Source organism: Diadema antillarum, unplaced genomic scaffold, assembly GCF_040938485.1.
Source record: "Diadema antillarum isolate AM-2024a unplaced genomic scaffold, OU_Dant_1.0 scf00000055, whole genome shotgun sequence".
Classification (NCBI taxonomy): domain Eukaryota; kingdom Metazoa; phylum Echinodermata; class Echinoidea; order Diadematoida; family Diadematidae; genus Diadema; species Diadema antillarum.
The window spans coordinates 1,035,528-1,061,214 of NW_027270944.1; the positions used below are offsets into that span (position 1 = coordinate 1,035,528).

The 25,687-nt window shown below is 36.3% G+C and overlaps 1 protein-coding gene across 1 annotated transcript in view; it reads left to right on the forward strand.

The window, feature by feature from the left end:
• Positions 1-17,105, forward strand: part of LOC139715809 (cadherin-23-like) — a 48,294-nt gene extending 31,189 nt beyond the window's left edge. The window contains exons 28-38 of the mRNA XM_071627348.1: positions 931-1,179; positions 3,046-3,165; positions 4,089-4,258; positions 4,677-4,765; positions 7,795-7,905; positions 11,628-11,696; positions 12,848-12,911; positions 15,139-15,263; positions 15,479-15,580; positions 15,872-15,934; positions 16,644-17,105. Coding sequence (XP_071483449.1) covers positions 931-1,179; positions 3,046-3,165; positions 4,089-4,258; positions 4,677-4,765; positions 7,795-7,905; positions 11,628-11,696; positions 12,848-12,911; positions 15,139-15,263; positions 15,479-15,580; positions 15,872-15,934; positions 16,644-16,866 — 1,385 coding nt within the window. The 3' untranslated portion in view covers positions 16,867-17,105. The remainder of the gene's footprint in view (positions 1-930; positions 1,180-3,045; positions 3,166-4,088; positions 4,259-4,676; positions 4,766-7,794; positions 7,906-11,627; positions 11,697-12,847; positions 12,912-15,138; positions 15,264-15,478; positions 15,581-15,871; positions 15,935-16,643) is intronic.
• The last annotated feature ends 8,582 nt before the right edge of the window (positions 17,106-25,687 follow it).

A 25,687-nucleotide genomic window follows, 5' to 3' on the forward strand; every position in this document is an offset into this window, starting at 1 on the left:
CGGACACGTAACAGGCGTAAAATTAATATTCATTCTGATTTTTGACATGTTTTTTTTAATGTAAACTTCTTTCTTAAAGAATATGCACTTTAACATTGTCTCGAAGTACAGTTTTCTTTCCAGTTATCTGTAGCATGTTGCTGTGATGTTTTGCATATATTTATTCATTGTGTTTGATGGAATATTTTCTCTTTTGTACTGAGAAAAAAACTCCTCGGGGGTTAAAATTATCGTTGTATCACACAAAACTTCAGAAGTACATAAAAAAGTTGACAAGCCTTAGGGCATATTATGCGAAGAGTGCTCTAGTCCGAGTTTCTTTCATGGTAACATTTCAAAGTTTCGTGAATCAGTGAAAAGGAGAAGTAATGGAAGACAGAAGGGAGATTGAAAGAGATTCATTTCACTGAAGGGCGATACTCAAATATTTATTCGTCTTCAATTTGGATAGTCGTGAAGAACTCTTCTGACATTACGAACCGAAATTTTATCGGGATATTTTTTTTTCTCATCTCGGTTTTTTTTAAATCAAAATACAGAAATTAAAACAATGTGTAAAGAATATTTTTCTATATTCTCCAACTTATTTCTGGCGAAAATGGAAATATCAATGACGAGAAAGTGACAAAACAGGAAATTTCAAAGACGGCCATAATCATATAGACATGAGCCACAATCTGCCACAAATCTGACTGATGTCCTCTAGTTTGAGTTAGATTTCCTTCAACTCCAAGTTGATTCCTTTTTTTTTTAAATTTGTCAATATCAAACAATAATGTTCAATAATATATTTTGATTTCCTGTTATTCAAACCACATGTCAAAAGCGGTCGATCATGACGGTTTCGGTTTTCTTGATGGAGCTCTGAGTACGTGTAGCTGCGATATAAGTATGCACGATCCTCTCTTTTTGTTCTGTGCCGCTGTTAAGCTGGAAACGAACAAGGCTACTTCGAGCTCGACAGCAGTTCCGGAAATTTGACCCTGGCAAAGGAAATAGACAGAGAGCAAACTGACCAGTTCATTCTCGTGGTCCGTGCAGACAATAATTCCAATTTCGAGCCATCGGTAGGCGATGTCGTCGATCCTGACATGAACCAACAGTTAGCCTGGGTGACGGTGTTCGTTTTGGATATCAACGACAGCCGACCCAGGTTCTTGAGCTACAACTATGCGGCTGGTAAGAACTAAGTCTTAGTGGTGTTCGGCATACATGTTACCAATTGAGTCAAAGTACTCCTTGATACACGTTATGTTCACGACCTGTGTTCCTATCTTGGGTTCACACATGATAAGTATTAAAATTAATATTTTTTCAAAAATCACGGGTCAGTCAAGTCCTGATTAGCGATTGGATAAAAAAATGATTATGTGATAACAAATGGTGGATTATTCCTTCCATGAGCAACAGCTTTTTGGGAATGTTATCCCAAGGGACAATATTTTTGTGGAACAAATGGCAAAAGACCTAGGTATACCAACTGAGTATATTGGATATTACGCGCTTGACGCGCTAAGGCAGTGGTTGCGTGGAGTCAGCTGTTATGGAAAACTAGCTTAATGTGTTTTTCGTGATGCTAACTAAATCAGAAGGATTTGTGGCCAGATAGCAAGTGACTGGAGATCCAGTCGGGAGCATAAAGGTTGTTTGCATCTCGAGATTTTAAATGCTACTTAAGTTTCGATATCTATAACCTCTATCAGTAGCATTCCAAACCATTTATGTCCTGGGAGGGATCACCATAGTCTCTCCCAGCCTCAGCCATTGTGTATAATATACATATTATCATGAAGTTCAAATCATTTTGACTTCAGATTTGTTTAAATATTGTTTATTACCGACACACTTTGCTCGAGAAATCAAGCAAAGAGGACAGTCTCAGAGAATTTCTATGAATTCTTAAAGTTTTTCGGTACTGGTCATGTATACAAAAGCTCGCAGCATGTTCGCGATTATGTCTACTCTTTGTCAAGGCATTCTCTCTGTGGTAATCAAGGAGATGATACTGTGATGTGATGTGATAAAATGTTATGTGATGTGATGTGACGTGACGTGACGTGACGTGATGCCATGTGATGATATATGATGTGATGTGATGATATGTGATGATATGTGATGTGATGTATTATTATGTTCCAATATGTGTAATCATGTCAAAGTGTATTACCTGTGTTTGATTGGAAATGAAATAAAAAAACATGCATGTGAACATGCATGTATGAAATAGAAAAATAGATGTGATGATATGTGATGTGATGATATGTGATGTGATGATAATTATGTGATGATATGTGATGTGATGTGATGTGATGTAATGTGATGTAATATAATTTGATGTAATGTGATGTAATGATGTGACGTGATGTGATGTGATGTGATGTGATGTGATGTGATGTGATGTGATGTGATGTAATATAATTTGATGTAATGTGATGTAATGATGTGACGTGATGTGATGTGATGTGATGTGGTGTGATGTGATGTGATGTGATGTGATGTGATGTGATGTGATGTGATGTGATGTGATGTGATGTGATATAATTTGATGTAATGTGATGTGATGATGAGATGTGAAGGACAACTGGTGCTTACCAGGCTCACCCACTTTCCAAAAAATTGCTAGCAAGTGAAATGTTTATTTTAGTAGGATTATTTTAGTGAAAAAGACCTACTGTTGCCCTTCCAGATTTACTCAAAGACGCAAGTACTTTTTTTTCTTACATAAAGAAAAGTGTAAAAACTTTCCTTCTTAAGTAAGTTCTATGCTTCATGCGTGATCAGTGTCATAGATATCACGAACCAAAGACCTTTTTTATTTTACAGGACTTGCGAGCATACTTATAAGGAGGTAGCTGCACAACACTATCTAAAAGTCCCATACTGTTTAATCAACTCTTACAATTTCCGTGTTGGGTAAGAATGCTTTCATTCGTACTAAAGTTCGTTCGTACGAAACAGAAATGTCTACAACTTACTTGTTTTTTTTAATTCAATGATACGCCAGCAGTTAAGATTACATTATATAATTCTCATTTAATTGTCCAGGTCTACTGTACACCACTAACCCCGGCGAGTCCATAATAACAGTGAAGGCTGTGGATCCAGATGAGGGTGAAAATGCTGTAGTGGAGTACGAAATAGTGTACCAAGCTTCCTTCGATGAAGGTACTGTGCTTGTTTTTATGTCAGATTATTCTTGCCCAATCTTTAGCTTTTGTGCAAGTAAACGCAGATGCGTGTTTGTGGTGTTGATTCAGCTGATTCAAATGCTTCAATCATTTACAATCAATATTGACTTGAAATAAACTACGTATTAATGTGGCTATTATTCGTAACCAACGATTCAGAGGTGTGCCTGCAGATATGATTATGAAATATTTTCTTGTTGGTATCGTGTGCAAGAAATACCTGCAAAAACATGCAAATCTGCTGAATGTATTAAACCTAGGAGGGTAAATGGCTATAATTATGCTGAAACACATGTTCATATTTTTTGAAGATTATTTTTTTTTAATTGTGTCATCAAAAAATTGTTGATGTAATTTTCTCGACATCGCTAATACGATTATGGCCAAAATGGTCTCAACCAGTTTAATTGTACTCACTATTTCATGTTTTGTTTTATTTGTTTAGTTAGTTGGTTTTTCTTGTTTCTTCTTTTTCTTTTTCGGACCTTACCGAGAGATTATGAAGGTGGAGCATTGATTCAAATGACGTCCATCAGTAGACCATCACTAAAAGTATTCATCAAACAGTCCAAGGGTATCATGGTATCGGCGATGATCAACGCGTGTCATACTATATTATACTAGGCTACTAATATAATTTTCAACTTTTACGAGACTTTTATCTTTTCTTACCTTCGTAGATTACTAGTATACTTCACTTGCATGCATCCCAAGTGGATCATACACAAGTTGGCAAATGCCCTGTTTTGTAGTTGTCATTCTAATTTGTGTTGCTGTTGTCAATACCTTGTAGTGGTCTCTCGGACAGTATTCCGACGTATCCCCCCCCCCCCCCCCCCCCCATCACCACCACTAACACCTGGTCAGCATTCTGACTGTGTACTCTTCTCGCCACCACAGACGATGTACTGCTAAGCGACGAAATTGAGACATTTGCGATATCTTCAGAGGCAGGCAATGTGATTGTCCAATTGAAACCAGCCTTGAGTAGTGAAGACCACTATTACATCATTAAGGCTATGGCTAAAGACAGCAAAGATCCAGAGCTGAATGACAACACAACCTTTTCAGTAAGCTCTACGCATTTATTCCAGTACACTCATACCAATACATAATTATGAACATTGTCACGAGCGTGTTTCCGTTGTAATGTTGTCAATGATTTGAGAAATCAACAAAATATAAAAACTGCAACTCTAGAAAGTCAACCAAAAAAAAAAAAAGAAGAAGAAGAATTGATTACCAAAATGTTTGCGTGTTTACAGGATAGACTGGCAAATTAAGTTGTTGTGTTGATGATGGTTGGGGATTTTATGATGGAATGTGTTTGATTAATAAGTTCTGCGATATAAGGAGGAGAGAGGTTAATTGTACTGAGTTTGAAATAAGCACGATTTGGTTACAGCAATGAACTACAATCTATTTGGTCATATTAGAATACAAACTTAAAACGACATCAACAGAAATTTCTTCTCTCTTCCGACACAGGTGTACTTGCTTAGGGAAATCGACCAGGTTAGTGTTCTCTTCAAGGATGAGGTTAATAACGTACTAGCCATTCAGGAGGATTTTGCACGGTAAGTTTCAACTCCTTCTTCTTTGCTTCTTTCTTGTAGACCTGTGTAGTAATAAGAGATGCCATGGTTTTCATTGAGAAGCACCATTTTCAACTTTTATTTCGTTCTTGTATGGGTCCCAATTATTTTTTTTTTAGATAATCAAAGTGATCTAACTCACAATCAATACTGAACGCTTTTTGTATTACTCGGTTAAAACTTTCGCGAAAAAGAATGACATTCATCGAATCGAAGAAACACTTTAATCTTTCCAGCAACTTCCCCCATCTTCTTGTTGTGTCATTTTGCTAATCCCCCTCTTCCCTATCGTCTTTGTTCCTCCAGGCTCTTTTTGGTGCGCGTCCTCTGAAAATACATAATTATACCTCTATCAAGAAATGACACCTTTTTATGTTGTATTCATAGGTAACGTCTTTCCATCACCAGCATCACAGCAAATTACCACACCAGTTTCCTGCTTCAACAAGTATTTGATGTAATAAATGTAATTAAATTACGTAGTAAGGAGGTACGCAACAGCAACTCTCCAAGGACGTAAATCTCCTATGCTGATCATTACTATAGTATGGATTAGCATTATCATGATTATAGAAGCGTTACGACAGTCATCAATTTTATCATTATCATTGTTATTATCTATAATCGGGGGAAAAACTACTGATGAAAGGGGGAGGAGAGATTAAAAAGTGCAAACCATGGAACATGGGTTTTCAGCTGCTGTATCATGAGACTGATCTACCAGGTCCAAATCAACCAAAAACAAAACAAAACAAAACAAAACAAATATTTAAGGAAACCAAAACCCAAACAGCAGTGTGGATTGAGTGAAAGCAGCAACATTAGTAGAACACATCAGTGAAAGTTTGAGGAAAATCGGACAATCGATGCAAAGAAAAAATGAATTTTTACTAAGGTTTGGTCTTGTAATGACTGAATAAGGAGACTACTAGAGTTTGTGATGTCATATGTGGACAACAATTTTATAAAGGAAATAAAAGAACAGTTCCACACACACACACACACACAAAATTTCACATTCCATCAACTTGTTAGTGACATATGCCATTTCATATTTCCATTTTTCTCAATGATGACATTACAACATTATTGACAACAAAACAAGAGTACAAAATATATACAATCATGTCTTTTGATTGTAGTAGAAAAAGAAAAAGAAAATATACTTGACACAAATGTACATGGTCACATCGTATGAAAATGTCACTAGTAAGTATAAGAAATATGATGGGGCCTACATAAAAGCTTTAAAGCTTGTAAAACTGTAGGTTCCCGAGTTCATAGGCATATAATTTTACACGGAGAACGGATATGTTTGTCTTGACCAACTAGAATTACACCAGTACAAAAAAATAGATGAGTAATAAACTAATGAACCACATAGATATCGCACAAACCAGACTGCATACAAATCTCGCAGTGTTTGAATAACAAAAATGCTGTATTATTAAAAGATGTATCGGTACCATGAAATCACTTAAGTAACTTGGTGCTGCGGACAAGGACAAAAGACTAGGAGCATAAAAAGGTTGCTAAAGGCTTGGTAGTGTGTATCCACTAAGTAATAACTGTTTTAATTTGCGTTTGAAGGTGAATAAAGATAAGGAAGAAGTGATATCTAGAGGGAGATCAATATCTGGGTCCAGTAAATATAATTGTCTTCTTTGCAAAAATAGTGCGAGTACGGGGAAGGTGATAGGCGTCACTCTGGCGAGTGGGATAACAGTGGATAGAACGATTCCTTTTGAACATGTGGATAAAAACAGATGGTAATTCATTAGTTGTTAGTTTGTACATGAAAATTCCGAGATTATAATAAAATAAGTCTGAAATTTTTAGAATTCTGTTTTGATGGAAAAAACAATTGGTATGGGCAAAATTTCCGGCGTGGTTTATGATTCTTATTGCACGCTTTTGAATACGGAGAAGGGAATCTAGTAATGAGTGAATTGCATTTCCCCACACCAAAATTCCATAATTGAAGTGTGGAGATATTAAACAAGAATATATACTCTGCAAAATATGAACAGGAAAGAAATGTTTTAGCTTATTCAAAATCCCAATATTTCTAGACAAAATTTTACTTACAAAAGGGTAATATCATTCTCCCTGCTTTCTGAAAGAGGTAAGTCAACTACCCTTTCATTAAGGTAGAAAAGTGAAAATATGTTGAATTTTCTTTATATTTTCTTTATTTGTTGTCGACACATAATGTCATAAACTGAAGTAGTCTCCTTGTCTAGTCATTACGACACCAAAATTTTAAGAATTCATCTTTTTTGCATCGATTGTCGGATTTTCTTCAAATTTTCACTGATGTGTTCTAAAAATTTTGCTGCTAAAAAGTGATTTCACACGATCCACATTGTTCTTTGGGTTTTTGTTCCCTTTCAACTAATGTGGAATCACCTTTATTTCTATTCTATTTCTCCATTTGACTGTTTGAATTGTTGCTCAATGCTGATGTGAGGGAGTGTGTATATGCATTTGGTACTTTTGGACAAACTTGAACAATTATTTCACTATGAGGCTGGACAATCCTGGCTATATCATTGTATGTTATTACTGATCGCAATTTTTAAGTTTATCGATCCTCCTTTTTGTTATTGAAAAATGAGCCTGTTGTCACAGCTATACCAGAACAGTAAATTTTGTATATTATCTGCACGCAAATCATAATCTTGCATACACACACACCAATGCACACCCATATATACATACAAACATACACATGCCTACACATATGGGCCTACCCTTTATTCCCAGAAAATAACAGTTTTACATGTCCTTGAAACACAAAGAGGCAATTAATTGAAATATATCTTACTACTATTTGTACCCCTTGTGGTTGTATTTATTATTGTATTCCATGTCCATTTAATATACCCTTTTTGTACAATTGTGAGTACTTCAGCAATTTCACTGCTGCAAGTCACAATTTCAATAGATAATGAATCATAATAACAATGATGATAATCTTTATTAATTCTTGGATTACTTCTTGTTCCTAGATTAACAGAAGAAATTATGCGGGCTGCAGGAAACTTATACACTAACGTCAGTGCTGTCGTGGATAGTGTTGATATTCAGAGAAATGCAGATGGAGCAGAGATTGCAAACAGGTTAGTGTTGAGATTAAACCAACAATGTCCATTATCAAACGCGCAGAAACTTTACTCTTTGTATTGTAAAAACGATACCAAACTATTTTCATGCCGGTAAAAAAAAAGGAGAAGTAATTTATACAGAAGGTGATTGAAATATGACCTTCGACATAATAATAAGAATTCTACACACCATGCACACACTAATGCTCCGTCATAAAGGGCAAAATCTATTGCCAGAAATTCATCAGATACGTGCCAAAAGTTCACAGAAACTATCTAGGCATTAAAGGAAACCAAAACCCAAAGAGCAACGCAGGCCCGTAGCCAGGATTTTTCAAGGGGGGGTGCGGTCACTAAAAAAACGGACCTTCGGTACCAATACCAATGATGACACACACACACACACACACACACACACACACAATTATATATATATATATATATATATATATATATATATTCTTTGGACGACCGAACTACAAAAGTTGTATAAGAATTTGCGCGCGAAGCGCGCCGCAAATTGTGAATTTTGACTGTTTTAATGACGTTTTAAAGTCTCGAGGAAATTTGTATTTTTGTCTGTTGCATGCAATCGCGTTACGGTATTTCATCTAGGAAATAGTAAAAACTCATTTTGCCAGGAAGTTGCAAAGTTTAATTGTGTTCGAGACTCTGCGCGCGTAGCGCGCCGCAAAATTGAGAATAGTGATTTTCCTGGTGTTGTTTTAACTTTTATTTTTTCTATTGTATACCCGCGTTAGCAGGCCTGAAGCCAGGATTTTTAAAGGAAGGGGGGATTGCGTTAATTAACAAAACGGTCCTTTGATACTGTCCCGGGAGGGGTAGCGACAATTAAAAGGTGGACACCATGCTCATACATGGACTTTCAAAATGGCCCCTAAACGAGTAATGATCATATGATTTTTTCGGGCCTTAAAAACAAGTATTCCTTAAATGTTTCCTGCACCCTAAAGAAGTACTTCATCATGATTGAACAATATACCATTTTCCCAAATTTCCCAAATTTCACACTTTCCATCTAATCCGTGAGAAAAAACGACCCCTATTACGCGTTTTCTTTAGCGAGCATGGTCACGGTGTCCACCTTTCAGTTGGAGTTTTCCATCCCATTGGATGCTGTTTGGAAGATGAAACATTCACTTTACTATACAGTATATCAGCCGTTGGTATGCGAGTTTGTCAAAAACGAAAATAAATAAGAAAATGTTTAAAACAAAATGAATTGTAAATGTGAACCATTTATATTTTGCCTCCTTGTGGTAGGATATTTCCAGCATTTCCGAACTTTCAAATAATCATTTTAGATTTGATAATATTAAAGGTAGTAGATCCGATTCGCAAACATCTCCAATATCAGTCAAATGTCATATTAACCATCATGCTAAGAAGGTTTTCTTTGTGAAATTTGGAGGTCAGTGAAATTCAAAAATTAAACATCCGTTAGCCATTGGAAGAAGTTGAGTGCAAATTCAGACCTCAGGCTTAGTGCTCAGATGTTTTCCTATTTGATTTGATCTGTCTTACTGTGCACACTAAGATACATACTGGAATGGTTATTTCTTATTTATCAAATTATAGTAGCATATTTGGTTACTAGCTGTCTCTAGGCATTTTCGAATTTGGGCTGCAAAGAGATCCACTACCTTTAAGTTAGAAGAGAGATAAGTAAATAATGATAAAATAAACAAACAAAAAAGAATGAGTTTCTTTTATAATACTATCTGACAAACTTTTTACTTTACCATTTTACTTCATAGCTCAGCACTTTCCATTCTCTCTCATACCCTCTTACCCATTACATTTAAATGAAATACAACTAAAATGAGTTTGCGTGCCTGCATAATACTCTTTGGAAATTATAAGTGAGAATGTTCTTAGGTTTTGGCTCACTTTAAAATGAGAACCAATAGAACTGTCACAACATGAGAAAATGTATAAGTAATAATCAACAGTACATTTCCGAATTTGGCCTGCAAAGAAATCCGCTACCTGTAAGTTAGAAAAGATATTAGTAAATAATGATAAAATAAACAACAAAAAAGAATGAGTTTACCGCCGTATCCAGAACAGAGCCTGAAACGGTGCAGGCTCAAGAAATCGTTTGTACTAATACGTCTTGAAGTACTGTGTGATACTGTTGACTCAGACTTCTACAAAGCTGTAAGTGAGAATTTTAACCCAATCCGGCTCATTACCTGTGTTTTTTTATGAAAAATGTGAATAAAGAATGTAAATTAAATAACGACGCGTCACAATGCAGTTTAACGCTCTCACAATGTTATCATACATAGGGTTTTTCCCTGACTGTTTTTACTCCGGAGCTCTTGCAATATTCAGGCTTTTGTAATACTATCTGACAAACTTTTTACTTTACCATTTTACTTCATAGCTCAGCATTCTCTCTCATACCCTCTTACCCATTACATTTAAATGAAATACAACTAAATTGAGTTTGCGTGCCTGCATAATACTCTTTGGAAATTATAAGTGAGAATGTTCTTAGGTTTTGGCTCACTTCAAAATGAGAACCAATCGAACTGTCACAACATGAGAAAATGTATAACTAATAGAGAACTGGAGTAAGACAGGCCTTTCATTTTGTTTTGTCTCTCCTGATCGTTCGTAAGAAATGCTAATTCGTGACCACCTTTTCACAATTTGATTGGAACATGCATTCATAACGGAAAATAGTTGACATAATAATCTATCCCCAGGCATTATCATGCCAACATGTACTTATATATACATGTACTATATCTTTGTGAGACGTAGATATAAAATGTCTCAGGTTTTCGATTATAGTAATTTCGAGGAAATTTCTTTAATTTTTATCATATATGTAAACTTGAGGCTATTAGATTTTCATCCACTTACCTCTGTTCCTGTGAAAAAATGCAAGTGTCAACCTCAATGTCATCCACGAATCGCACGTACTCGGGCGGCCAGTGGAAAAAAAAAAACACCGGTCACACGCGCCAAGGGCCATGGCATGCAGTGCCGATATAATAGCTCGCACAAATTGATACATAACATTTGTGTTTGTGTGCATGGGGACGATCCGATGGTTCATACAACAAAAGGGTTTCGTACAATTATTTTTAACATTGTTAAACGTACTCTTCCACATTTACGTAGCATATAATGTGTCTTTATATTTATTTGGATTGTTATCTTGAGAATTGCTAAAAACCGTTATTATGAAAAAGTGGACCTTTCAGAATTTGGGGGGGGGGGTGCGTACGCACCCGACGCACCCCCCCCCCCCCCCCCCCCCCCCCTGGCTACGGGCCTGCAACGTGGATTGAGTGAAAGCAGCAACATTCATGACATTAGTAGAACACATCGGTGAAAGTTTGAGAAAAATCGGACTATCGATGTAAAAGTTGTGAACTTTTAAAGTTTTGGTGTTGGAACTGCTGGATGAGGAGACTACTAGAGGTTTTGAAATCATGTGTGGACAACAATATAAAGAAAATACAAAGGAAATTCCTCATATTCCTTTTTCATGGGTTCGAGCCTCAGTGAGATAAAGTAAGTAATGTCACATGTTATCATACCGGGTTTTATGATAACCCATAGTAAGATGCTATTGTGGAGGTCAAGCCATCTGATAAACCAATCATCTGAAAAAAATATATCGCACGTATTATATTACTATAAAAGAAAGAAACCCTACACTCATGGTAATCTCCAACCATCTTTCCCCTTCCTTCTAGTACGGTTATGTTGATGCATGTGGTGAACGTGGATGACAACAGCATTATACCTCCAGTTGAGATCCAGGCGTAAGTCCCATCTTTCTTGATTGGTCCGTCAAACTTATAATTTCGAGGCAAAAAAGAAGATAATTCAGTAATTACTGGTTACAAGAATTGGTAGGTCGTTTATAACCTTGACCTAAACAAACAGCATTGTATCATTCAGGCAGAGGCACATCATCCTATTGAATACAATTTCAATAGCAAGCACATAACAGACAGTAACATTTGGTAATAAAACAATCTTAGTCTGTTATACACCTGTTATATAACTGTTAAATCAAATGAAATACAAACAAAAACGATCGTTTCATCAATCCATAGCTCGTTTCTAAAGGGGTGATCCAATGACACTTGATCATGAAAGTAAATATAATAGTGAAGAAGTTTCTTTTTTTTTCAAAAGCTGCCTCTTTTTTCTCCCCAAATCCGCTGAAAAGGCAAAACCCCCAACAACAACAACAAAACAAAACAAAACAAACAAACTACTTTTTAAACTATTTTTTTCTATGCACATCACTTTTTTAAAACTAAATCCCCCTCCTTGTAGATCCGCCACTGTAATTAGTAGTCCTACATAATTAAACGAGTAAACACTTGTTTGTCTAACCCTTCGTTATCTGATAAGATGGAACATAATTGTATGAAGCAATACAGATTGGATCTTGCGACTTTAATGATCATGCTTGAATGGGAAATTAATATTCTCGGGTCTCATGTTATGATCTTTAGTAGATAATAACTAAGACCTTTTTCGTTCGTTTGTCAACCAATTATAATTGATAAACATGTAGAACTTACTAGTATTTAACGTAAAAGGAATAAAGTAAGCAACATGACGTAATTGCAACTGATTGACAAATTGCCCCGCATCGACGTATATAAGCACTGAATTAATCGGTGTTTTAGTATTAGCAATGAAAAAAAAAATTATGGGCGTACATACTCGAGCGAGATTCGAACCCACGACTTCAGGAGGTCGTGGGTTCGAATCCCCCACGAGTATGTACGCCCATGATTTTTTTTTTCATGGCTACTACTAAAACACTGATTAATTCAGTGCTTATTTACGTCGATGCAGGGCAATTTGTCAATCAGTTGCAATGAAAGCATCTCGACGGAAGAATTTCATGAATTTGAATGACATGACTTAACTATGATTTTTTTTTCGTATTCAGCGCCTTTGACGGAGCTCTTCAGTTTGCCGATGAACTTGAGGAATACCATGTTGTTTCTGTAGACGTAAGTGCAAAATGACAATGTTTGATTGTGTTGTGTGTGTGTAGTGTGTGTTGTGTGTTTATTTGTGTCTTCAAATATTCTGTGTACACCCGAAAGCTTATATTTTGTGGGATTGAAGATGTGCTTGCATGCACAAGATACTTTCGTGGTGATACGATAGAATGTCTGTAATTGATTTCATCCCTGGACCGAAGTGAAAACTTTGCAACTTCTGCTGACATGGGCTATCTTGACAGAGGACTAAATACAACAAAATAAAGTAAAACGGAATGATGAGCACTAGCTGCTCCATTTGTGTTTAGCTTTTATACCTTTTAAAACAGTGCGCACTTTTTCGTAAATGAAAACGAAAATCTAAAAGTAGCAAGAAGATGATAAGATCCGACACTATATATGATATATATATATATATATATGTATATATAATATATATATATATATACATATGGGCAATTCCGCGGTTAGTAACGTTACATTTGAACAAATTTAGATATTTGTTTTTACTACTAAATTACCATTTATTCATTTCAAGCCAAAATTATGTCAAAAACATGTTCATCATTCCCAGGTTTATGATACAGAAAAGAATGAATACAATCCAAGAAATAATAGCATTGCTATGGCAACTTTAAGGGCTGGTTAGTAACGTTACGAAAAAAGGACATGACAAAAAAATCAATGTCTTGTAACAAAAAGTGTGCAAAAATTCAAGTTACTTCAAACAAAGTGTTGCATTAATTTCAATTATTGCATCATGACAAATGTTCACACAATGTTTTTTAGCAGTTCGACCAATAATTTCTTAGCTGGCCCCCAAAAGCATGGTTAGTAACGTTACGGTTAGTAACGTTACATTTGTCCGGAGTAATTCCACAGGTCATTTCACCCTTTTGTAATTGACAAAATGTCACATGACTTCTGGAGTATTTAAATGTATTTATCTTTTACCCTTTAGCAAAACTTTGAGGAAAAAATTTCAAAGGAACCCACTGTAATTTGCATTTAAGTGAATTTCCGCATCCCCAGTCCCACATGTACATTTTAAATGATGGTTTTAGATCTCGCGAAATCAATCAATACGAAAGATAAAATCTACTGAATTTGAAAGACCTTAGTGATTGGTGAACATCCATGGCATTAGTTGATACCTGGATTAAAGAGTAAGATAAAGAGGCACATTTCTTTTATCCATGTCATGTCCACCTAACTGCGGAATTGCCCATATATATATACATATATATATACATATATATATATATATATATACATATACATATATATATATATATATATATACATGATACATGTAAAATTTGACTGTAACCATACAAACATAATTCACGTTTAGATTATGCCATTGTAAGACTGTTATATTTCGGAAATACGATACAGAAATATATAATAACATAATATATAATATATACATAAGACGTCATACATAATATATAATATAAAATATATCATGTATTATATGTGACCCTGCACCTCAAAACAAACAAAAAGTCGCCAGACATGAATTTTTAGTTAAGATCATATTCTGAAAGAGCAGACTTTAAGCTTCAAAATGATGTATAACTCAAATCAAATGGACTCTCCTAACCTATCTAAATATTGGAAAGAAAGCACAAACTCAGGAAAAGTGTGAACTGAGAAAAGAGGCTCTGAAGTACAGTGTCTATTCAAGCACTTAATCTTTACCAAACCATGCTGGCTGTTCGATGAATGGGACAAAAAACAGGAAGTAAACCACCAGAGTAACAACAATGAAGCGATTATCAGATTAAACTGAAATTAAGCATGCCTCATAAACACATTCTGTCCATAATTAATGCCAACTTTCAAAGCAGTAGCACTATCCTTTCAAAAGTTATTAGAGTTGAAAATGAAGAGTGTGGACAAGGTTTTACAGAAATGAAAAAGGGATTCTAAAGACACACCTAATCACACTATTCTACCAAAAATGTTCAAGATAAACTGCTAAAAAAAAACACACTTTCCTGCCCGTTTTATGATACCAAATTTAAGCATAATGTAATAGAAGACCCGCTCTTTCACAAAATATGAAAAAGTGAAGTTCGGCTAGGTTGACCCATTTCACTTATTTTCAGTCCTCACGCAAAATCAGTGTGTGCGACTTTATGTTCGTTTTGAGGTGCACAGTCACATATATATATATATATATATATATATATAATATTATAACAAAATCTGCTTTTGAATCACCCAGTATTCGACTGCAGCAGTGATCACGGATCCCTTAGAGACCCTACAAAAGGTCAGCTTCTCCCTTGCTGGAATCATGATCATCCTATTTGTGATCCTGGCGTACGCCTTCTATGTCTCCACAAGCTCGTAAGTTGAATTAATGACATTGATATACAGTGCAAGGCCTATGCGTAACACTCTGCATTAATAGCTCGTAATAGTTAGATCGATTCCTCAATAAATTGAATAATTTCACTCGTGTATTTTTTCTTCATACAGAAAATGCAACCATGTATTTAGAAAAAAAAAAGTATTATGACATTTACACTCATCAGGGGCATTCTTCTCGTCTACATTTACAGATACAGGAGGAAATTGCGAGCTGCAACGGCTGACCTGCGTGACGTGAATGACAATACGGCCACTTCGCCAGCGCCAGGAACGAACAAATTTTCTGAGCAGCAGTGAGTGCCTTCCCTTGGTTTTATGTGATGATCATTATCTGAGTCTACATTAGTTCGATGCACTTGCATGGAATAGTGGAAATGCCTTCACAAATAATTCCTTCTACCAATAATGGCACTAATAGTATGCGTGAAATGTCTTCATCTCCCCAATTTCATCTCCAACAACACAAACTATCAACTATATCAACATATCCACAAACTATATCAACCGTACCAACAAACCATCCGCTACAATACTATGAAGCTTACTATATTTAATCTATTGTGTGTGTTTATTTTTTGTTTCAGAAATCCTATATTTGACAACCCTACTTACAACACTCCGATGGATTCTGATTTACCACCAAAACAGTGAGTAAAAGTGACCATAACTTTATTCCCCATCTGATCAAGAACTATATATTAGGGAGTTATTTATTTTTCCGACGCGTACTTTCAGAAGAAAAGAAAAAGCTTTTCTTCACATGCGCAGAATCGCTTGCTAAAATCGATATAAATGTATTTATATCTCGCGTCGTCTGAGTATCCGCTACGAGTTCTGGGCTATTTTTGCCTCCGCTCAAATCACGACGCAGAGAGCTTTTTCATGCACTGATCACATGGGGGCGCCATTTTATATTTTATTTTTCTTTTCGTAAATCTAAAGCTCCCTAATGTTGTTTATTAACGCTTTGTTTCAAACGTAGGATATGATATTCCTGCCTGTTGGAGGAAATTTCATTTCTTTTACCTTCGTTAGTGTAGGTGTATATACAATATGAAATTATGTTATCTACATTTCCAGCACAGTAAACGGTATGTAGGGATCTATGTTGTTACCACTATAATGAGATAAGGCATTCATATCGTGATTTTAACGCCTTTTTGGAAAAGAGATGAGGTAAATAAACACCGTTTAATAGTTCATCGTAATACAAATAATTGGACACTCGGACAAAAGTAAGTAATTGTACGAATACCTTGCATTATGTATAACTTAATTTTTTTCATAGAAATAAAGCATAGTTGAATTGAAATTGAAATAATGCAAATTTCGTGCGTTGGCATTCTATTATTGTAGAGATGAGATCGCATCGGAGGCCGGCGAAGATAATGGAGGATACGAGGAAATTCAGGAGGCAACGATTGAGTTCCAGGAGGAGAATATCCCGTCGGGGTTAGTTCAGCCCGAAACGGATAAGAATAATCTGCTCTCTCAGCTAATTGCCGGCTTTGAGGAGACGCACGGAGCTCCGATCGACACCGCAATGCCTGACACAGATTTGTACGTGTCGGATGTATAGGAGTCCGCCATGTCTTTGCTTACTCAACATAATTACATCAGTGACATGCATTCGATAAATAGATTCATCTTTCAGAATGCTGGACTGACTTATGGTATCATTTGGATACATTTTAGCAAAGATGGTTGACAACCTTTTCCACGTTATCATTGTGTGAAATATTCACGTGACAGATTTATGGCATCTCACCTCAGATTTTCATTTCAAGATACGCAACACAGTGTTATTGATAGCCAACCCCAATATGATATTTGAACCAGAGTTTGAATTATCGCATAACCTCGTAAAGCTGGGCGACCACATGCTGAATCGTTTGTTTGCTTGAAATGATATATTATTTCCATATAATTATTTGAAACTGAGAAAGTTGACAAACACATCGCCTGAACAGTGAAAATGTCATGGGACGTGTTGATGCCTTAACTCTCTGGCAACATGCCAAACCAATAGTGATTGTACGATTATGTATATCTTTTTATTCATTCATTCTATTCATCACAAAATGTAATGAATGGTTTGAGTTCTGGATGATCCTACACCACCGTTTACACCTGACGAAAATGTTCTGGGAGGACCTGACTATTGACAAAATTGATTAATTGTTTGTATCAGAGCTCAATAATGTGATGAGATAATGGCTTGTATCATTTGTGACCGTGCACCTCAAAACGAACATAAAGTCGCACACACTGATTTTGCGTGAGGACTGAAAATAAGTGAAATGGGTCAACCTAGCCGAATTTGAATTTTTCATATTTTCTGAAAGAGCGGATCTTCTTTTACATTATGCTAAAATTTGGTATCATAAAACGGGCAGGAAAGTGTGGTTTTTTTAGCAATTTATCTCGAACATTTTTGGTAGAATAGTGTAATTAGGTGTGTCTTTAGAATTCCTTTTTTATTTCTGAAAAACCTTATCCACACTCTTCACTTTCAACTCTAAAAACTTTTGAAAGGATAGTGCTACTGCTTTGAAAGTCGGCATTAATTATGGACAGAATGTGTTAATGAGGCATGCTTAATTTCACTTTAATCTAATAATCCCTTCATTGTTGTTACTCTGGTGGTTTACTTCCTGTTTTTTGTCCCATTCATCACACAGCCAGCACGGTTTGGTAAAGATTAAGCGCTTGAATAGACACTGTACTTCAGAGCCTCTTTTCTCAGTTCACACTTTTCCTGAGTTTGTGCTTTCTTGCCAATATTTAGATAGGTTAGGAGAGTCCATTTGATTTGAGTTATACATCATTTTAAAGCTCAAAGTCTGCTCTTTCAGAATATGGTGTTAGCTAAAAATTCATGTCTGGCGACTTTTTGTTTGTTTTGAGGTGCAGGGTCACATTTACGAAGCATGCAAAGATCCGTAAATATTTTTATCAAACAATTATTTGCTATTGTATCCCTTGTCATCATCTTAAATGTTCAAGATATATGCAGAAATGTGCCTTTGTCTAAGCAGATGATTTCTAAGGTGAACATTGAACACTTTGTAATAGCATTTTTTGTTGTTGTTCTTGCGTTCTTCTGCGTATGAACAACTCAATTTACATCATCCAAGTTGATTATGTAAAATAACACCTTAAAATTTCATAAACGTCAAAGGATTTTATTTGAAAATTTGTATGTTATTTTCATATGGAAGGAAGTTTATTGCATTATTTTGATATCAAGTACTTGACAGTTTTCCCTTTTTTAGCTAACTTATTTCACCGTTTCTTTCTTGACAGATATTTTTGCATTTTTGAATTTACAATAAGGTACTCTGCGATAACATGTACTGTACTCTCTGTAAAGATCATGGATGACATTCTATCATTCCATATAATCTAACTATTTTGTACATGTATATACTTACAATTTCTCTTCGTTGTTGCAATAACGTCATTCACTTTCATTCTTGAGGTATAATTTGCTGTCATAGACAATATCTCTGAAACGCAAATAGGTTTCCTTTCCGATTTAACATGTATGCTATACTCGAATTTTGCTTTTTCATTGTAAAGCCTGCGCGCCCTTCGCAAATAAAAAGTATCACTATTCACAGATGGATATCATATTCAAGCTACAAGATAAATAAAACCACAAACTAACGTTCATCATGCAATACAGTTTACATCAATACAGTTCATCAATCGATGAACCCAATGCTGGTTGTAGTTCAGCTGCTAAGTCCATGTTGTTGTTTTTTAACTATGTGCTTTTCATAATCACACCACTCCAATTACTTTACTTTGTTGCCTTTTTCGCTATGTACTCAGACAGATTAGTCTCTTCCCCACAAAGAATATTGAATCGAATATTCAGAATGATAAACACATAATAACACCAAAACATATGACTATGCCAATGAAAATAGCTCACTGTGTTTAAATAAAGGAATAGGAACATAGATTTGAGGAGCAGTATTCCCCCGAAGTTAATTTGCAGAAATTTTCTAAACAAATTCTTGTTTGAGATCATACTGACACGCATTAATGTTTGTATTTATTCACAAATAGGATTGACTTGAACAGCGTATGCTAATACTATCTTCTGAAAACTATTCTTGTGTTAATCGACGAGAAATTAATGCTGCGTTGTATCAGTGTATCCGCTCATGCAACTGGTAACTACATGAGATCGCCAAACACACACGCACACGATATGCACATGTCAACGCACACGGCAAAAGAAAAAGAAGAAGAAAAGATATTTAATTGAATCAAATCAATGTTGCTGTAGATGTTACTTCGTGGCTATTTTGTGTGTTGTTTGAGTATTTGATTTCTGCTTGCCCGTCGTCCGTCATGCGTCGTGCGTCGTGCGTCTATGCGTCGTGCGTTGAGCGTCAAGCGTCATGTGTCTTGCGCCGTGTGCCGTACTGTATATCTCCACCGTTCGTGTTCTAATGTTCTTCCTCATGTTCAAATAGCACAGGTGGAGGCCTGAAAGAGCGAGGCCCTCATAGGCCCAAAACTGTCCATGGCAGAGATCTATTCAAGTTTCAACATTAGGGGGTCTACAGCCAAATAAGTCTTATAATAATAATACAGTGTACATGTTATATGTGTCACAGGTAGAGAATAAGTTTGTCATGGCACTGGATGGCGGTAATGGAGCGCACAATGGGGTTATCAAGTTTGGAAATAAGCGCAACTTAAGAATTCAAATTTTCTTCTTCTTCAGACCCCTTGGTCAGTTTTAATCAATACAAAGGCATCCTATAAGGATTATTGACGAAAGAGACTCCATGACTTCTGTCGGTCTCGATTTGTCTTCTCCACATCCATTGTCTCCAGAAGCATGTGCGCCTAAGTCATATTTCATATCACTTACGGTGATCATATTTCAACATTTCGTGTATACCGGGTGTCCCAAAAAAAGCGGAATGGTGGATTTTCAGTACCTTGCGGTCTAAAAGTTATATATCTTTTGACATCATTAGAAAGAGCTTCTTCCGCAGAAGACTATGATACCAAAATCATTAAATTTGGTTTAGTACTTTTTATTCTATGCCAATTTCTGAAAATGCAGTCATTGTCAAATTTCGCCGGATTTTTGCGACTTATGAGATAATAATTTGAGTGCGACACGCGATCCATACGGTGAATATTGTGTAAGCTCGGTGATCCATGTCAACAAAAGATACAGCTTTCACATTGGGCACGGGCCAGGAAAAAACAGTGTGTGTGTGTGTGTGTGTGTGTGTGTGTGTATGCGCGCGCTCCCAATATGAAAGCGTTATCTTTTGTTGACATGGATCAACGAGCTTACACAATTCACCGTATGGAACGCGTGTCGCACCCAAATTATTATCTCATAAGTCGCAAAAAATTGAAAATGACTGCATTTACAGAAATTGGCGTAGAATAAAAAGTACTGAACCAAATTTAATGATTTTGGTATCATAGTCTTCTGCGGAAGAAGCTCTTTCTAATGATGTCAAAAAATATATCACTTTTAGAACGCAAGGTACTGAAAATCTATACCGTTCCGCTTTTTTTGGGACACCCGGTATACTTTCGTGTATATGAGTAAGAATACGAAGAGTTATCAAAAATTGTGATTATTTTTTTATACTTGTTCTTGCATGAAAAACAATATAATGCTAGAGTCACACACGGTCGGATTTCGTACCGGGTCCATAAGGAATTAAAATCGTATCGACCCGGTGTGACTGTAGCATAAATTACCCTCCATTCCTGGACTAATCCGGCTCATTTTCACCCTGATCAAATCCCGTTTTGTGACCCGGCCGTGTGTGACTCTAGCATAAGCAAATGCAACAGTCAATACGGTTTATTAAAAGTGATCACGTAGTTTGGGCCACAGAAAATAAAGAGCTGCCAAGCATTAGGTTTCTCGTGACAGTGACAAACGTACCCAAGGGCTAAGTGTAATATTGCAATCATCTCCAATAAATATAGTTGCACGTATTGACAGAAATCATTCAGAAAACGGCGAATAATTTTATATAATTCGTATTTGACTGTATGAAGATTTTGCGTCCATTACGATGGCTACCACAGTCCAGAACAATGATAATGAACCAACCCTATTGTTTGTGTATAAAGAATCACATACGAGTGGGCGTTTCCTGTCTCCATGTATACAATGATTTACGAAGTCTAAGTGTGAGTGTGAGTGTGGGTGTGAGTGTGAGTGTGAGTGTGAGTGTAAGTGTGAGGGTGAGTGTGAGTGTGAGTATGAGTGTGAGTGTGAGTGTGGGTGTGTGTGTGAGTGTGAGTGTGAGTGTGAGTGTGTGTGTGTGAGTGTGAGGGTGAGGGTGAGTGTGAGTGTGGTGTCAGTATGGATGTGAGTGTGAGCGATAGTTACGTATGATCAGGGAGGTCACCCCCTGTTATAGTAATGTGCTGAGTGTGCAGTATATTTTTGCGTAACGTAACTTTTTCCAAGTGGACCACGACATCGTTTGCATGCATGCAGTGTATTTATCAGAGAACGACTGGGATGATCATGGATGAAATCAGGGCCCTGTTTTATGGAGAGTTATAGTTGATTATATAGTTGATTCCTATGATAAGGCTTTGGCAGTCGGTGTGGTAAGGAAATTTATAAATTGATAAACCGGGGGCCTGATATAGTAGATAGATATTTGTATCCAGTGGAAAAGGCGTTCTAAAAATATCAAGTACTATTCTTATTATGAAGACTTAATATGACACGTACATTGGTACTTAAATGTTCATTGATTATGTACATCAAAGCTATGAAATTATGTTCTTAATACATTTACAAATGCTCCTGATTATTAAAACATAATTTGACCTCAAAAAGTCAAAACTGCTGCAAAAATTTGTCGTCGACGCATGTGTCAAGTATGCAAGTATAGTGTGTGACGTATAAATTCATATTAATCGAATTCGTTCATAATACATACATACATATATATAAATAAAAAAATATATATATACACACATATATATACATATACATACATATATATATATATATATATATATATATATATATATATATATATTATATATTATATATCTATATATATGTTGGATGTAGTATGTGTGTGGTGTGTGTGCGTATGTTTGAGTGAGTGTGCGCTCGAATGTCGTGCTCTCTTTTTGTGCGTATATGTACCCCGCAATCCAGCTAAATCACTGAACATCTATGTTCTTTTCTGATTTTGGCTGTTTAGGGGATTTTCTGTAGTCTGTAGGCCTATCAAATTATGCTTTCCATTTAGATAGCATCGCTTTTATCTTACTTCGTTTATGACAACCCACAGCAGAAACGTTCGAAAACGAGAAACCTTTGAGAAAACAAGACACTACAGCTCGAGTGTGGTCCATCAAATTACACAAAGACATAGAGGAGAAAGAATTATTCAGGGAATCAAATAAAAAAAAATCTAGGCCATGTATTTCATAAATGCTTAACCTGTCTTTGGATTACAGATCTAAGAAAAAAAGTATATAATACTTATAATTGTATTGATAAATAACAATGATAATAATAATAATAATGATAATAATATGCAATAATAATACAATAATAACTACAATATCTATATAATGATACTAATAATAATAACAATAATAATAATAATGACAATATACAATAATAATACAATAATAACAACAATATCTATGCAATGATACTAATATTACTACAGTACTACGACTACTACTAATAATAATGATAAATCGTAATACTGGTACGTGTAACAAGCAAGTATATATTGTTTCAATATTCGTACATATAAGAAGGATTGTATTCGAAGTTATTTATATCACAAAGATCTCGGACGAAGGTCATACAGACCAAAGGCTTGAGAAAACAGAGGAAAGATTGAAATAGAGCAGCGTCCTCGCAGTGCTTTTTGATTTTTCTTACAGCCCTGGGATGATTTTTTTATACAAATATATCACACATTGCCATACATTCATATTGGTCCGATATGGGAAGGAAGGAATAAGGGGAATGAAGGAAAAAATACATATTTGTTTCTGAACGCTAAATTATTTATTTTTATACTTTATTCACTATGATTGACATTGAAAAGTTTGGTCGTATCTCTGTTTGAACTACAGAGGTTAATTAGGCACTCGATTCCACACAAAACCTAATGTCTTTCCAAATGGAAATTTTGCGTGCTTCCAATGTTTGTATTACACACACCAATTATCTTATTTGACATCAGGAGATATCATTGTGCCACAAAATGAACAGTCTCGGTGCTTGGATGTGTTAAGAGGAAAATTTCGGTACCGGGTCGAATCAAAGTCCAGCCAAATAATATGTTCATGTCATCTCTTTTATGGTATATCATATATCTATATAATCTATGCAGTACACATGTTTATCTTTTACTCTGACACCTTTTGACTGGCTTATATTTTTAACAGGTGTTTTCGGATTATAACCCCCTAAATGTAATGTGAATCTTCCCATAAGCGATGCCCACTGGTTTGTAACATTATGAGATGTAAGTGACATAGTACATACATCTTAAACATTTTGTTCATCTCGAAAACAAGCTTATATACACAAAGAAAATGACAACAACGGTGACGACTACACTAAAGTTTCTGCTGCAAATGCACGGTAAAGATTGACTTCAGTGATTTCGACAAGCCGATTGTAGACTACGGTATATGCAATTTTCTGCACATGACCCATAATCTGCATGTTTCTGAGCCCCCAAGATTTGCTATTCAAATTCAGTGTGATCCTTCATTAAGAATCCTTGGCGATGGTGACACCGTCAAAAGGGGCATCCCACAAGACCGACACTCACAAGTCATACAACCCACTAGTTCGACATTGAAAAAAAGGTCCATGAGTCAAACAGCCACTAGTCATACAGCCAATGAGTTCGACACTTGGCTAATAAGGCCCATGAGTTCTACACTAGGTAAAAATCAGCCCTTTTTCTCCATTATTACATGGGGCGTAATTTGTCGACCTTGTTTGCTTAGTGTCGAACTCATGAGATGCGTATGGACTCATGGGTGTCGACCTCGTGACGTGCACCCGTCAAAATGGCGTGTGTTATCATGCCTTCCCCTGAAGTAAAGACAAAATACTCTGTCCCTCGGATAGGACATAAGCGTGAGAGTGTCAAAGTGCAAAAGATCCCGCTAACCCGGTGAAGTACCCCCCCACCCCCCTTTTGAAAGTGTGGCGCTGGCCGTGATACAATTGCAAAAGGATCCCATAGAAGACCAGCTCGTGTAGCTTAATATGAACTCTCCATCCTCTTTGTATTTCGCAGTATTGTTACCAGTGTCACGTGAGTGACTTTTTTTTCTCTCTGCTACTCTGACACCGAAAGAATGGGAATTCAAACTGTTTGCATGCGGTTATGTTCGAGTTTAATCTTTCAAATCTTTGTAGCTTTCTCATTCACAGCATATAACAATACACTGAGCATAAAAGATAGTCGGAAACAAATTATAAATACATAACTGGGTTATCTTGGATGACTTGAACCGGTGATCCCCTCAGCTTGGCTCAGTCGTCATCGATGCCCGATACACTCGTCGTCGACCTCGGCACAGTCGCTTGGCTTGTCTCCTGGAAGCACCCCTTGACTTGGCCACTCAGCTAGACGCTACCCTATCGGCGGTCCTCTCAGCTCCTCGGCCTTCACTAGTCCCTGCAACCACGCAGACTCCTGCCATGACCCGCGAATGTCCGAACTCAAGCGACGGCGAGCGGGCAAATGGAGATTGAGCTCCGTACCAAAGTTTGGATAATGTCAAAGTTTGTCATTTTGGATTTTGTCAAAGTTCAGTTTATATCAGCAGCTGGAGCTCGCATCTCACCGACGTGGAAAACCCCCCAGAAGAACGACTGCTGCCTAAGCGGAGATCTATGCTGGATGTCTGAATAAAGTATTTCTCCTCGATCCCCTACATTCATCAGCTTTTTATTAGCTTCCCTTAGCCATAGAGATTAACACTAAAATCCCTTACACTCCCATACACTTGCTTTTTCATGCCTTTCCTATACTAAAGAAATCATCCAATCAGCATGCTTAAATATAGCCCTATTGAAACTCTACACAATATGTCTAGCCATCGTCTAGACTGCTGTTACATAACGTCTTTACTCATGAACTTGTGGACAATAAACTACAACCAACACCCTAGTGACACTGACATAGCCGAGTCTCGACTGAGCTAGAGAACATTCCTAGCCACCACCTGGATGGGGGCTATTACATAACACCTCTATTCACTCAATTTCTATAGTCTGAGTTAATACATAATACTGCAAACTGGGCATGCTGTTGCCATGCTATTTCTTTAACTTTTGCTTTGTCTCATTTCATGCGAACGCCGTGTCTGAATTTAACTGA